The sequence below is a fragment of the Octodon degus genome, unplaced genomic scaffold, assembly GCF_000260255.1.
Source record: "Octodon degus isolate 3935 unplaced genomic scaffold, OctDeg1.0 scaffold00352, whole genome shotgun sequence".
NCBI lineage: Eukaryota > Metazoa > Chordata > Mammalia > Rodentia > Octodontidae > Octodon > Octodon degus.
Genome location: NW_004524928.1, coordinates 626,029 through 638,688, shown reverse-complemented (window position 1 = coordinate 638,688; position 12,660 = coordinate 626,029). Strand labels below are relative to the sequence as shown.

The following is a 12,660-nucleotide window of genomic DNA, read 5'->3' as shown; positions in this document are numbered from 1 at the left end:
GGGCTGGCTGGCATGTGGTGCTGGGGGATTGAACCGCAGTCCCTTTGCTTTTGTTAAGCTTGTTCTAAGTAGGTGCTTTAGACCACTGAGCCATCTCACCAGCCCCCAAACTAATTTTAAATTGGCAGAATTCTTGTCTTTTCTCATCCTTTTCCATTGAAAAGTACAATTTTTAAAAACATATCCAGGTTCAGTAAGACTTAGTGTGAGCCTGGTTCCTGAGGAATTAGATAGTTTCTCTCCTATCTGCTGTTATTTAGTCCATTTAACTGCAAACATGTTGAAATTTTAGCGTGTTTATTTTTATAGGCTGGCTCTTCCCAAGGGGCCTCTTCTGGGCTCTCTGTAGTTAAAGTTCTAAGTGCCAGTGAGGTGGCAGCTCTGTCATCACCAGCAAGCTCTGCTCCTCATACTGGAGGAAAGACGGGCATGGAGGAAAACCGCAGACTGGAGCACCAGAAGAAGCAAGAAAAAGCAAATCGGATTGTAGCAGAGGCCATCGCTAGGGCCCGAGCCAGGGGTGAACAAAACATACCTCGGGTTCTGAATGAGGATGAGTTGCCCAGTGTTCGGCCAGAGGAGGAAGGTGAGAAGAAACGCAGGAAAAAGAACAGTGGGGAGAGGCTGAAGGAGGAAAAGCCAAAGAAGAGCAAAGCTTCTGGTACCTCCAAAACTAAAGGCAAGAGTAAGCTGAAGTGAGTACTCCTGCTCTTGTGATAGAACTTTGTGACGATAGGGCACTCAGTTTTTACTAGTATATAGCATGTACCTCACTCAAGGGGATCTGCTGGAACTCATGAGACATTTCTGGGTTTTTTGCATTACTGGTGATCGAGCTTGGGACCTTGCCCTTGCCAGGCAGTCGTTTATGTCACTGAGCTATATCCCTAGCCCTCCAGTAAGGCATTTCTGTTCTGTGCCCTGTGCTTATTGCTTAAGCACATCTATTCTGTCTACCCGGGTAGAAGGAAAACTGCTGCATACGTAACTGTCCTTGCATCTCGGCCCTAGGCAGTGTTGATGAAACTGTGGCTTCCCATAATCCTTGAAGCAGTTGAATGTCCTCTTTCCTTTCTATGTCTTACAGCTTTTCCTTTCTCATAGGTCTACTCCTTGGGATTCTTCAGACTTTATATATGTACAGAATTTTTCAGATTTTAAAAAGCAAGTTTCATAGTTCTTGATCTCAACTGTTGCAGTGACAGATAAATATCCAATGTCTAAAAATAAGAAAAGCTAATATCTATCTACTGACAAAACCGGAACTATAACAAGGCCTTTTCTGATTCTTAATCTAGCTTTCATTGTGCTGTCTTATGCTATCTTCCTTTAGATATTTATGAACAAAGTGATAGCAAGGATTTGTCAAATTTGATAAAAAGGTCAGTCTGTGGTTTACAAACCCCATTATCTTCTTTTTTCAAATACCATACTCAGTAACTTTGTATTCCATAGACTAAAAATGCAAACACTTTTCTGGAAGCTTCATATGTGATGTTTGATTTATGTTTTCTTACTTTTACATTTTCTTACCCTTACTGAAAGTGAGATTGGTTTTTCTTTGTAGCACTATCACTCCTGTAGTGGGCAAGAAGAGAAAGCGCAATACCTCATCTGATAATTCAGATGTGGAAGTCATGCCTGCACAATCACCCCGGGAAGATGAAGAAAGCAGCATTCAGGTAAAATAATGCATAAAGAAATTAGTACAGGTTTAGCATCCTTAATCTGAAAAATCTGAAGTCCAAAATTCTCAAAATCCAGCATGATGATATCACAGGTTAAAAAGAATTCCACATCTGATCTCATAATAATATTATATAAAATTACCTACAGGTTATGTGTGTAAGATGTGTGTGAAACATAAATGAGTTTCGTGTGTGGATGTTTCTGGTCCCAAGGATTTCGGATAAGGAATATGCAAGCTGTAGAAAAAATCATTTCTACAAAATTTCATTTTGGCTGACAAGCCAGGATCCAAAAAGGTGTAAATGGTTAATGGTCCTGGTCAGTGTTTTCTAAATGTTTGCCTTTTTGGGCAAAAAGTATATTACTGTGAAAATAGCACTACTCACTTTCCAACATACCAGTATTTGAGAAACTGAACAATTTATACAAGATCATGGTACATGATTGCTGTAATGGCTGTAGCAATACATTGCTGTCTTTTTGTCTTACCTTTTCTACACTTCAGGGTTTGAATGTTGGGGTGTTTAGGCACAAAGTTTTTCCCGCCTTTTGAAGATGAGAGCCATTTGAGGAGACCAAAAGACCCTAGGCCAGAGGAACTTTAATATCTTATTTGTTACCTTACAGTGCCATCTTCAGTTGCATTTTCCAGTGCAGAAGGGACCTTGTGATGAGGTTCATGGTAGTACACATCTGTAATTCCAGCACTCGGGAGGCTGAGACAGGAGGATTGCTATGAGTTCGAGGCTAGCCTGGGCTACAGTGAGTTTGAGGCCAGCTTGAACTGCAAAGCAAGACCCTATCTCTAAATAATAAATAAAATTTAGAAAGTTGATGGGTGCTTCAAAGTAATTGAATATTTAGAAATATGCCTCTTTTTTAAAAAATATATTCAATACACTGACAGTCTGGTATTTCTTTTCCTCTAGGAGATATTAACATGAGAATAGCCACAACATCCCCGCGCGCGCCCCCCCCCCATTTTTAAGAGGGAAAATAGGGCATGAAAAAACCCTAAACAACTGTAGCATATTATGAAACAATGAGTGCTAAGACTTTGGAATTGAAAAAGAAAATTATAAAATATTGTAGCACAAAGAATAGATGTGATGAGAATTTAGTACATGTAATTAAAATTGGTAATGAATGAGGAAAACCATTACTCAATAAGTATGTTAGAACCATTAGCTACCCATTTCAGGAGAAAAAAAACTAAAATATTTTATTTAACTCACTGTGCCAAAACAAACTCCAGTTAAATAAATGAAGGTCCAGATATAAAAACTGGTTATAGGGTGGGCACAATGGGACATGCTTATAATCTTAGCTACTTGGGAGACCCAGGCTGAGGTGAGACCTTGTCTCAAAGTAAATATAAGGGTTGAGGATAATTGCTCAATACAAAGGCTCTGAGTTTGATCCCCAGTACTGAGGGGAGAAAAACCTAAATCCCCATCATGAACTTTTTTTTTTTTTTTTTTGGCAGTACCGGGGATTGAACTCATGATCCTTTGCTTGCCAGGCAGGTACTTATTCTACTGAGCTATCTCCCTGGCCCGATCATGAACTCTAATATATGCATAAATGGTTTTGTAATTATCAACTCATCTTTATAAGAAAGATAATGCTATATAGAGATCATAAAAAGAAAGATGGATGCACTCGGTATAAAAATTATGTATGATTTAAATTCCATAATCAGCATAATAGTCAAGAGCCAAAATTTTGGAGTTCTTGTCTTAACTCTCATTTACTAACCTTGTACTTTGAGCAAGATAATCTTTTGATGCTTTAATTTCTTCATTTGTAAAATTTAGATAATATCTAATAAGTAGGGTGGTTATAAGATTAAATGTAAGCGTTTAGAAAGTATATAAAACAGTACTAAACTCAATAACATACTAAGTTATGTACATAATTCTAAATAAGAAGGATTAATGTGTAAAATAGGCAGATTTTTATATTACTAGAAATACAAAGATTAGTAAAGTTTAAAAAGTGGTATTTTGGGGGCTGGGAAGATAGCTCAGCAGTCTTAAGCGCCTGCCTGGCAAATGCAAGGACCAGAGTTCAATCCTCAGTACCACATACAGTGCTGGCCCTTCCCCCAGGTACAGCAGGCCAGCCACCAAAACTGGGCATGGAGGTGCACACCATTAATCCTAGCATTGGGAAGGCTGAGACAGGAGGATCACTGAATCTGAGCTGTGTAGCGAGACCCTGTACCAAATAAGTAAAAGTTTTTTTTTAAAGTGGTGTTTTAGTCTGTTGGATCATCATAACAAAATACCAAAGATGAAGTGGCTTAAACAATGGATATTTAGGGGCCAGGAGATGGCTCAGTGGAATAAGTGCTTCCCTGGCAAGCACAAGGGCCTGAGTTCAATCCCTGGTTCCCCCAAAAAAAAAAAAAAAAATCTGTTGGTTTAAAACTCTTGATACCTTTTTGTGTGTCCAAATTTCTCTTTTTTCCTCCTGAGAGAACACCAAGCCAGGCATGGTAGGATATGCCTAAAGTCACAGCTACTTGAGCTGAGACAAGAGAATCACTGGAGCCCAGGAGTTTGAGACCTTGGCTTGGGCAACATAGGAAGACCGTTTTGATTGATTTTTTAGTACTGGGAATCAAACTCAGGACCTTGCATTTGCAAAGCAGATGCTTGTGCTGCTGAACTATATTCCCAGCCCAAGAGGAAAGCAGCCATTGGTTTTGGGCCTATTCCAGTGGCTTCATTTATCACATTTTTAAAGCTCTTATGTTCAGATGCAATCCCATTTTGAGGCATGAGAAGTTAGGGTTTCAACATGATTTGGGGGAGAGGGGGCACTGCACATCTGTGTAGTGAGTCCCTGTAGACCCTATACTAAATACATAAAAGTATATAAGGAAAAACTAGCCTCTCCTAATCTTACTCTTAACTGGCACGATCAGCCTGTAGCTCACCTCTCTTTCTTTCTTTCTTTCTTTTTTTTTTTTTTGGCAGAACCGGGGATTGAACTCAAGACTCTTTTGCTCGCCAGGCTGACTGGTTGGCTTTCTTTTCTTTCTTTCCTTTTCTTTTCTTTCTCTCACTCTCTCTTTCTTTGAGATAAGGTCTCACTATGTAGTCAGGCTAGCCTTGAATTCACTGTATATCCCTGGCCGGTCTTGAACTTGTTGTGAGCCTTCTGCTTTAACCTCCGGAGTGCTGGGATAACAGGCGTGTGCCATCACACCTGGGTTGCTCTTGTTTTTCTGAGTGAAGGGGAATTATCTTGTACCACATAAGGAAATATAGTTGATATATATATATAAGTAGGAAAAACTTTAAAAGTTTTTTTTTTATTTCTATGCTGCTTTATTTCTGAAACATTAGATAATCAGAGCTAATGACAAAATGTAAAAATGAGACATCAGTTCTACATCCACTCCTACAAGAACATTAATAGGTACTGTCATTACATGTTTACTTTGGGTACTGTCTTGTGATAGTATGTAATATAATGGAGGATACAGTGAGTAGGTGTTCCTGCCTCTCAGGGATGCAGGAGATGGAAATTGGGTTCTGCTTGTGAGGGCAGTGGCCTCCCCACTTCCCCAGAGAGTCAGCTAAGCTCTTGAGGAAAAGTCCTAGGAATCACGGCAGAGGGGATTCTGCAACCCTCTTGAACACACAGACGAAGAGCAGACAACTACTATGTCACAAGGGATTCAACTCGTCATGGTTTCAAAATGTCAGATCCACATGAACGACACCCTGACGCCTGCTTAGCTATCCCTCTATAGAGTTTTGCAGTCACTGCTGGAGGATGAATCTCCAGACTGCAGGACTATCTGAGGGGGCTCAAATATTGTCATGCAAGTTTCCAAACTCATTAACTATTTGACTATTAATTAAAACAAAGATACCGTTAATTAAAAAAAAATTTAAAAGACAGCAGGGTTAGTTCTGTTAAGCTCCCAGCAGTATTCACTGGGATGCTGCCGCTCTAACACGGGCTCCTCTCCTCCAATCTGCTCACACACTCCTGTGGGTTCCACGCTGTGAAGCAGGAACGCACAGAACACATGCCACACACAGAAAGCGAATACCAGTGTGCGGAAATGGTGAGCTGGAAATTACAGCTAAGTCTAAATGTTAACGTTTTTGGAAATTCTTGTTAGTCATGTAAAAGCACAAAAAAACAGAATAAGGGTCAGAGTCTTCACTAGGAAGCTAAACCATGCATCCCAGCAAGTTCGTTTTCTGCTCACAGAAGAAAGTGAGCAGCAAGTTGGAGCAGCCACTGCAACTCTTGCACGTCTTCTGACTGTATGATGGGTCCCTACTGAGCCACGAAGGGCAATCAGCAGGGCTTTGTCGCTTATGCTTCTTGCTTACATCATGAAGTGGCTACATGGTTAGCACTTTTCTGCTCTATGATAAACATGCAGAAGAGTCAGTCTATCTAAATTTTTGTTTCTTCATTGCAGCTATAGAAAAATTAACTTTGCTGCAACTTTGCTTTTGGCTAAATACTAATATGATCACTGTGTGCCCTTATTTGAGTAATACTGTAAAATGGGAGAAAAGATACAAGGAACAACTTTAAGAGGTGAAAGAGCACTCCTATCCTATTGATGGTGTAGGGCAGAGAGCAATGACACAAAGAATATGATGCAAATTATATTTTACAGGACAGGAGCCCCTGTCACTTTACAGGTTTTTGGCATAGTCAGGACAATACACCTGCTCCTGGTGATAAAGCGCTTGTTGGCCAGATTCATGGAGCATTTTTTGCAGTGGAAGCAGTAGTCGTGCCAGGATTGTCCTTCATAGGCCACCACACTGGAGCCTTTACCAAACCAGGGTCTTGAGGAGCTACTAAGCTTCAAATTTTTTTCCATAAAGAACCACCACCGGGCCCGGGGAGATGGCTCAGTAGGATAAGCGCTTGACTGACAAACGCAAGGATCTGAGTTCAATCCCCAGTTCCGCCAAAAAAAAGAAAAAAAAGAACCACCACCCATGAGGGACAAGTCCTTTCTTCACCCGGATGCCTGCCCCAGAGGTTGGCGCTGGGAAACGGTGAGAGGCAAGCGTTTCCTGTGGCATACTGGGGACTTCCCAGCTTTAGACACTGGGTGGCTCACTTTTTTTTTTTTTTGAGTGGCTCACTTTTGTCACAGTCCTTTTCCCAGTGATGGGGTTCTTGCATTCAGCACTTCTTTGCCACAAAGTTCTTGTAGCAATCCACACAGTAATACTGGTCCTTCACAGCGGTAAAACGCCGCCCAGCCAGCTTCTTAGAGCAGGTAACACACAAAAAGCAATAGGCATGCCAGGGCTGATCCTGGTAAGTGATTGCTCCAGATGTGATGGCCTTGTTACATTTGATGCAGTGCTTGGCAAACTTGGTCTTGTGACAAGTCATGCAGTAGAAGTCCTCCACTTTTGGGAAGAAGCTTCCAGTCCCGATGACTTGCTTGCAGTTGCAGCAGGTGAAGCAGTCTTTGTGCCAGATGGTGCCCTTGTACTTCACATTCTGGTCTCCTGCTACAGTGGCCTTGAAGCACCCTTTGCACTTGGGGGAGTCCTCCCGAGTGGCACACTTGTTGCACAGGATCTTGTTGTCCTTGGACACAAAGGTCTCACTGGCCAAGGGGTGAAGGCACTTGGCACAGCGGAAGCAAGTGTTGTGCCAGTAGCAGTTTTTGTAGTGCACCTCCTTGGAGTCTGCGCCAATGGGCTTGTGCCACTCCACACAGGTGTTGGCACAGAACTTATCAAAGCACTTCAGGCAGCAGTGGTGGCCATCCTTCTGCACATACTTCTTCCCCTACAAATGGTCCCTGCAGTAATGGCAGTCGAATTTCTCAGCCATGGTGCCTACCTTATAGCTGGAGGGACCTCACACTGGATGCGTGGGGCGCTGGATGTATTCGGTAAGGGCTGGCTGGATACAGCAGAGAACAGCTTCCAGTTGCTGCCTGGGGATGCTCTCACACAGAGGACCAGCGGTGGTGGCTGCTGCACCTAAGCTGAACATGGCGGCGGCTGCAGACTGAGACCCATGGTGGGGTGGTGGATGTAGGGCGCGCCTAAAATTTTTATTATCACATTAAGAAAAAGAGCAAGAAAACAGCATGCTATAAGGATTTTTTTTTTTTCCCTCCGAATGCCTTCAGGGCAGGTTTGGAGTGTTGTGGGGATCGAACTACAGCAACCTGAGGCTGACAGCTTTGTGGAAGCAGCCACTTAAAGAACTGAGCTAGGGCCAGCCCCCCTACAGCATGCTATAGATTGGACATGCGTATAAATAATTATTAGTACTTACGTGTTATTTTTTTTTTTTCCATTTATGTTTGGGTCTCAGTATGCAACTCAGACTCTTAGTGATCCTTCTGTTTTCAGCCTCCTAAATGCTGGGATTATAGGTGCATGCCACCACACCCAATCTCAGTTGCAGTCTCAGTGTACCCCTGGGGGTGGGGCCAGCACAGCATGCTGAGGATTGAACCCTAGTCCCTGTGCCCTGCCTAAGCAGACATTTTAATCTACTGAGGTATCTGGCCAGCCCTAAGATACCATCTTTAAAGTGAAATTACTGACTAAAAAATATTGCCAGATATTCCTCTATTAAGATCATGTTCGTGTACAGCAATCAACCACTAAGAAGAATATATGCAGTGTGTTATTTGTTGAAACTGTACTTCCGATTTGATTTGAAACTGTCTCATTGCTGTTTATCAATAAAATTTTGGAAAAAAAAAATCATGTTCGGGGGCTGATGAGATGGCTCAGTGGTCTAAAGCACCTACTTAGAACAAGCTTAGCAAAGCACAGGGACCGTGGTTCAATCCCCCAGCACCACATGCCAGCCAGCCCCGCCCCCTGGTGGGCTGAGCTGGCCACACACACATAAATGGATAGATGGATAAATAAATAAATTAAAAAAAAAAAAAAGAGATCATGTTCATTTGTACTATAATCAATATGTGAGTTACAGGGTTTTTTGTTTCTGTTTTTATGGTACTGGAAATCAGACCCAGTGTCTAACATACAGTAGGCAAGCAGTCCACCACTGCGCTGCATTCACAGTCAATTTCAGATATTCTTTTGTCTCTTTCTCTTTTGCTGTGTCTTAATCATTATTTCATCTGTTATTGAGCTCCATTGTCTCCCCTTTTTATTTTATTTTTTAAAACTTCAGCCCAGGGAAGATAGCTCAGTGACATAGCACCTGCTTGGCAAGCATCAGGTCCTGAGTTTGATCCCCAGTACTAAAAAAAAAAACAAAGCCTTTGTGATGGAATCAACCAGTCTTTCTCTGTGTCTGTCTGCCTCTCTCTACCTCCTTCCTTACCCCCCAACCTCTTTTTTTTGAAATGAGGTGTTGCTCTGTAGTCCAAGCTGGCCTTGAACTCACTGTGGAGCTCAGGCTGACCTCAAGTTTAGGACAGTCCTGCTTCAGCCTCTCAACTGCTGAGTTTATAGGTGGATGCTACCACACCCAGCAGATAGATCCTTTGCAAATGAAAAGGGACCAGGGCTGGTGAGATGGCTCAGTGGTCTAAGGCACCTACTTAGAACAAGCTTAGCAAAGCACAGGGACCGCGGTTCAATCCCCCAGCACCACATGCCAGCTGGCCCTGCCCCCTGGTGGGCTGAGCTGGCCACACACACACACGCACACACACAAATAAATAAAATAAAAATAAAAAAAATGAAAAGGGACCAAAAAACATCTTGCTTAGTTATACCTCTTTTTTTTTTTTTTTTAGTTTTTTTTTAGTTATACCTCTTAATCTGAGCAACAGATTTGACAATAAAGATGATAAAATTTGTAATATAAAACCATTGTTAATTTGTTATTCTTGTGAAAATCTGTAACATGTATTGTTGTTACCCTGTTTCTGCTTGATTTTGATTTTGCTTGTACTCTTCAAAATAAAATTAAATAAAATTTAAAAGGAAAGTAAAAAAAAAAGAAGGGGCCAGGGAGATGGCTCAGCGCAAGGGTCTGAGTTCAATCCCCAGTTCCGCAAAAAGAAAAAAGAAAAAAATAAAAAAGGAAAGAAAGGGGACGACCATAGAGTCAGTAGAGAGTGGAGGGAAGGAAGTGAAAAAGAATTAAGAGGTGTTAAGTACATGTACCAGCTTCCCCTGAGAAAACCAACTTGTGAGGAAGACTCCCAATCTAAGATATTATTTTTAAAATTCTTCTGTATTGTTTACACTTAAAGTTATTGATCCTTTTAGAATTTCTTAATTTTTTTTTTTTTTTTTTTTTACTTATTATTTTATTTTTTGGCGGAACCGGGGATTGAACTTAGGGCTTTGTGCTTGCCAGGGAAGCACTTATTCCACTAAGCCATCTCCCTGAGCCTAGAATTTCTTTTTATCCTCTACATAACTAGTTGGTTGTTTTCATTCCCAGTTATAAAGTAACATCTAAAAAAATAAAATAAAGTAATCCATCTTTTCTTCACCGATTATTTTTCAAAATAGCCTTTTTGTTTTTACAAATATTCTTTAATGTTGGAAATCCACATAAATATTTTAGTCTATATTTGGGTAAATTTTTTTAACCATTTTGTCTCTTAGGAAGAACTAAAGTGTGTTAATTAATGTAGCTTCACATTTTGTTCTAGATCTGGTTGGACTAGTATACCTTTTCTTACTTTTCTTGGTGATTCTTAAATCTTTATTCTCCATTTGTATTTTGGAATCAGCTCTTCTATTTAAGGGAGTTCTTAATTTTTGATTTGTCAGGCTAGGAGGAATTTAATCTTTCTCAAGACTTAATACTATATTTTTTACTTGTTATCTTTTATGTCCTATATTGCTTAAAGTTTTTCTCCTATAGATTTTTACATATATCTTACTTTAAATTTAGGTCCTGGTGAGGTAGCTCAGTAGAATAAGTGCTTGTCTGGCAAGCACAAGAGCCTGAGTTCAATCCCCCGTTCTGCAAAAAAAAAAAAAAAAAAAATTAACAGGTAGTTTTTGTGTTTTCATAAATCAGATCTCTTTTCCTTTTCCCCTTTATTTACTTTGTGGTACAGTGGGTTGAATTTAGGGCCTCATGCATGATAGGCAAGGACTGTACCGCTGAGCTGTAACCCTGTTTCTGAGGCAAGGTCTTACTAAGTCACACAGGCTGGTTTCCTATTATCCTGCTTAGCCTCTAGAATAGCTTAGATTATATATATGCAGTTCCATGTCCATCTTTGAGATCTGTTCTTACATTATGTTTTTTTGCTACCTTTGAAGAAATCCAACACAGCCGTCTCAGGCTGACCAGAGATTCCTATAAACCTCTTCCTCACTCATAGATCTGCCGAAGAAGTACAGTGTAATCATCAATTCATAAGCTCAGGAAGCACAGCTCTGCACAGTAGCTCCCGTCATTACTCAGCCCTGCTCCTGACAAGTAGCCATCACTCCCTGTCCTCAAGCCTGTTGTGGGCAGCTGCAGCTCCTTCTCACTGAACCCTCCCGCTCAACATCCCTTTTCCTTTCACAGCCCCCCTCTATACTCATGACCCTTTAAAAGGCTGTGTAGCCTGTATGAGAGTTAACCTGGTTTGGTCTCAGTGCCAGAGTGGTCCCTCTCAGGTTCATTCTAAAATAAACCTATCCTGTTTCACTCATACCTTCGTTTTTTTCCTACTTGTTCTTTACTGCCTTTGTAGGCCTTGCTGTTGATTTTCAATTTTTTTTTTTTCCAGAGGCACAGGAAGACTTATTATAGGGTTGAAGAGATACACAGAGAAAACAACGTGGGTCCTCAAGTGAGGGCACCTCAAAAATTAACTTTATGCCAAGCAAGTTTGTTGGATTTCTTGACCCTTGTTTTTTAAACCCAGGCTGGCTTCAAATTTGTGTTGATCCTTCTGCCTCAGCCTCCCAAGTGCTGGGATTATAGGCATGTGCCACCATTCCCAGAGAACTTCAATACTCTTTCCATTTAATTATTTTAGATTTTCCAAGGATTTGTTGTAATTTAAAACATAACTTTTCTCCTTCCTCCCTAATTTTTTATCATATGCTGCAAGTATTCCTTGAATTACTTTAAAGATGTTTTAACCATTTCAAAGAATAAAGTAGATATAAAATATATTGATAAGGAAAATACCCCTTAAGTACTGCTGACTAAAAAAGAAACAATAATATAATATGGTTCTATTAAAACAAGAAGCTATTGAAACACAAAGGAAAAATTCATGAAAATATATTCATGTACTTTTGCACTTCGAGGTTGTTGAAATATATTGTACCCTGAGCCTTCTACTTCCTAGACCTTTTTACCAATAATGTGCAGGTTTCTGTGCAGGATGCTGTCCTCTGATAAAGCAGTTCAGTTGTTATGTTTAATACCTATGAACTAAACAGTTTCGCTTTTTTCTCTCAACAGAAGAGACGTTCAAACCGCCAAGTTAAGCGAAAAAAATATACTGAGGACCTGGATATAAAGATCACTGATGATGAAGAAGAAGAAGAGGTGGATGTGACTGGTCCAATAAAACCTGAGCCTATCCTCCCTGAACCGGTGCCAGAACCAGATGGCGAGACTTTGCCATCTATGCAGTTCTTTGTGGTAAGCCGAGAATGTAAGCAATTTGAGAGGTTTGTTCTGCTCTTTCAGTCATTTGTTGCCTGACTACATCTTTTGCTATAGGAGAATCCCAGTGAAGAAGATGCAGCTATTGTCGACAAAGTGCTTTCTATGCGAATTGTGAAGAAGGAGGTGAGGCCTCTGTCTTTAATGTCATCCCATAATATTACATACACATCTTTTGTTTAGGGAACACCTGTGGATGCAGGGTGTGTTCCTAGAGTTCTGTGAGGTAATGGAGGAAAATTAGCTAGAAAATAGTGTTTGTCTTACTACCTCTTCTTTAACTTACCTGTTTATGATGTGTAAATGCTTTTTTTTTTCCACTGGTCATGTCTCTAGTATGGAAGTATCAGATGATAGTAGAGCTAAAGGAGTTCTTGGGTCAAA

General features: G+C 40.6%; 1 protein-coding gene and 1 pseudogene across 1 annotated transcript in view; one reads left to right on the top strand and one right to left on the bottom strand.

Moving 5' to 3' along the window:
- Nucleotides 1-12,660, top strand: part of Chd8 (chromodomain helicase DNA binding protein 8) — a 76,253-nt gene that overhangs the window by 25,329 nt on the left and 38,264 nt on the right. Inside the window, exons 4-7 of the mRNA XM_023708350.1 lie at nucleotides 310-695; nucleotides 1,568-1,682; nucleotides 12,070-12,252; nucleotides 12,334-12,402. Coding sequence (XP_023564118.1) covers nucleotides 310-695; nucleotides 1,568-1,682; nucleotides 12,070-12,252; nucleotides 12,334-12,402 — 753 coding nt within the window. The remainder of the gene's footprint in view (nucleotides 1-309; nucleotides 696-1,567; nucleotides 1,683-12,069; nucleotides 12,253-12,333; nucleotides 12,403-12,660) is intronic.
- On the bottom strand, nucleotides 6,418-7,641 carry LOC101567357 (annotated as a pseudogene).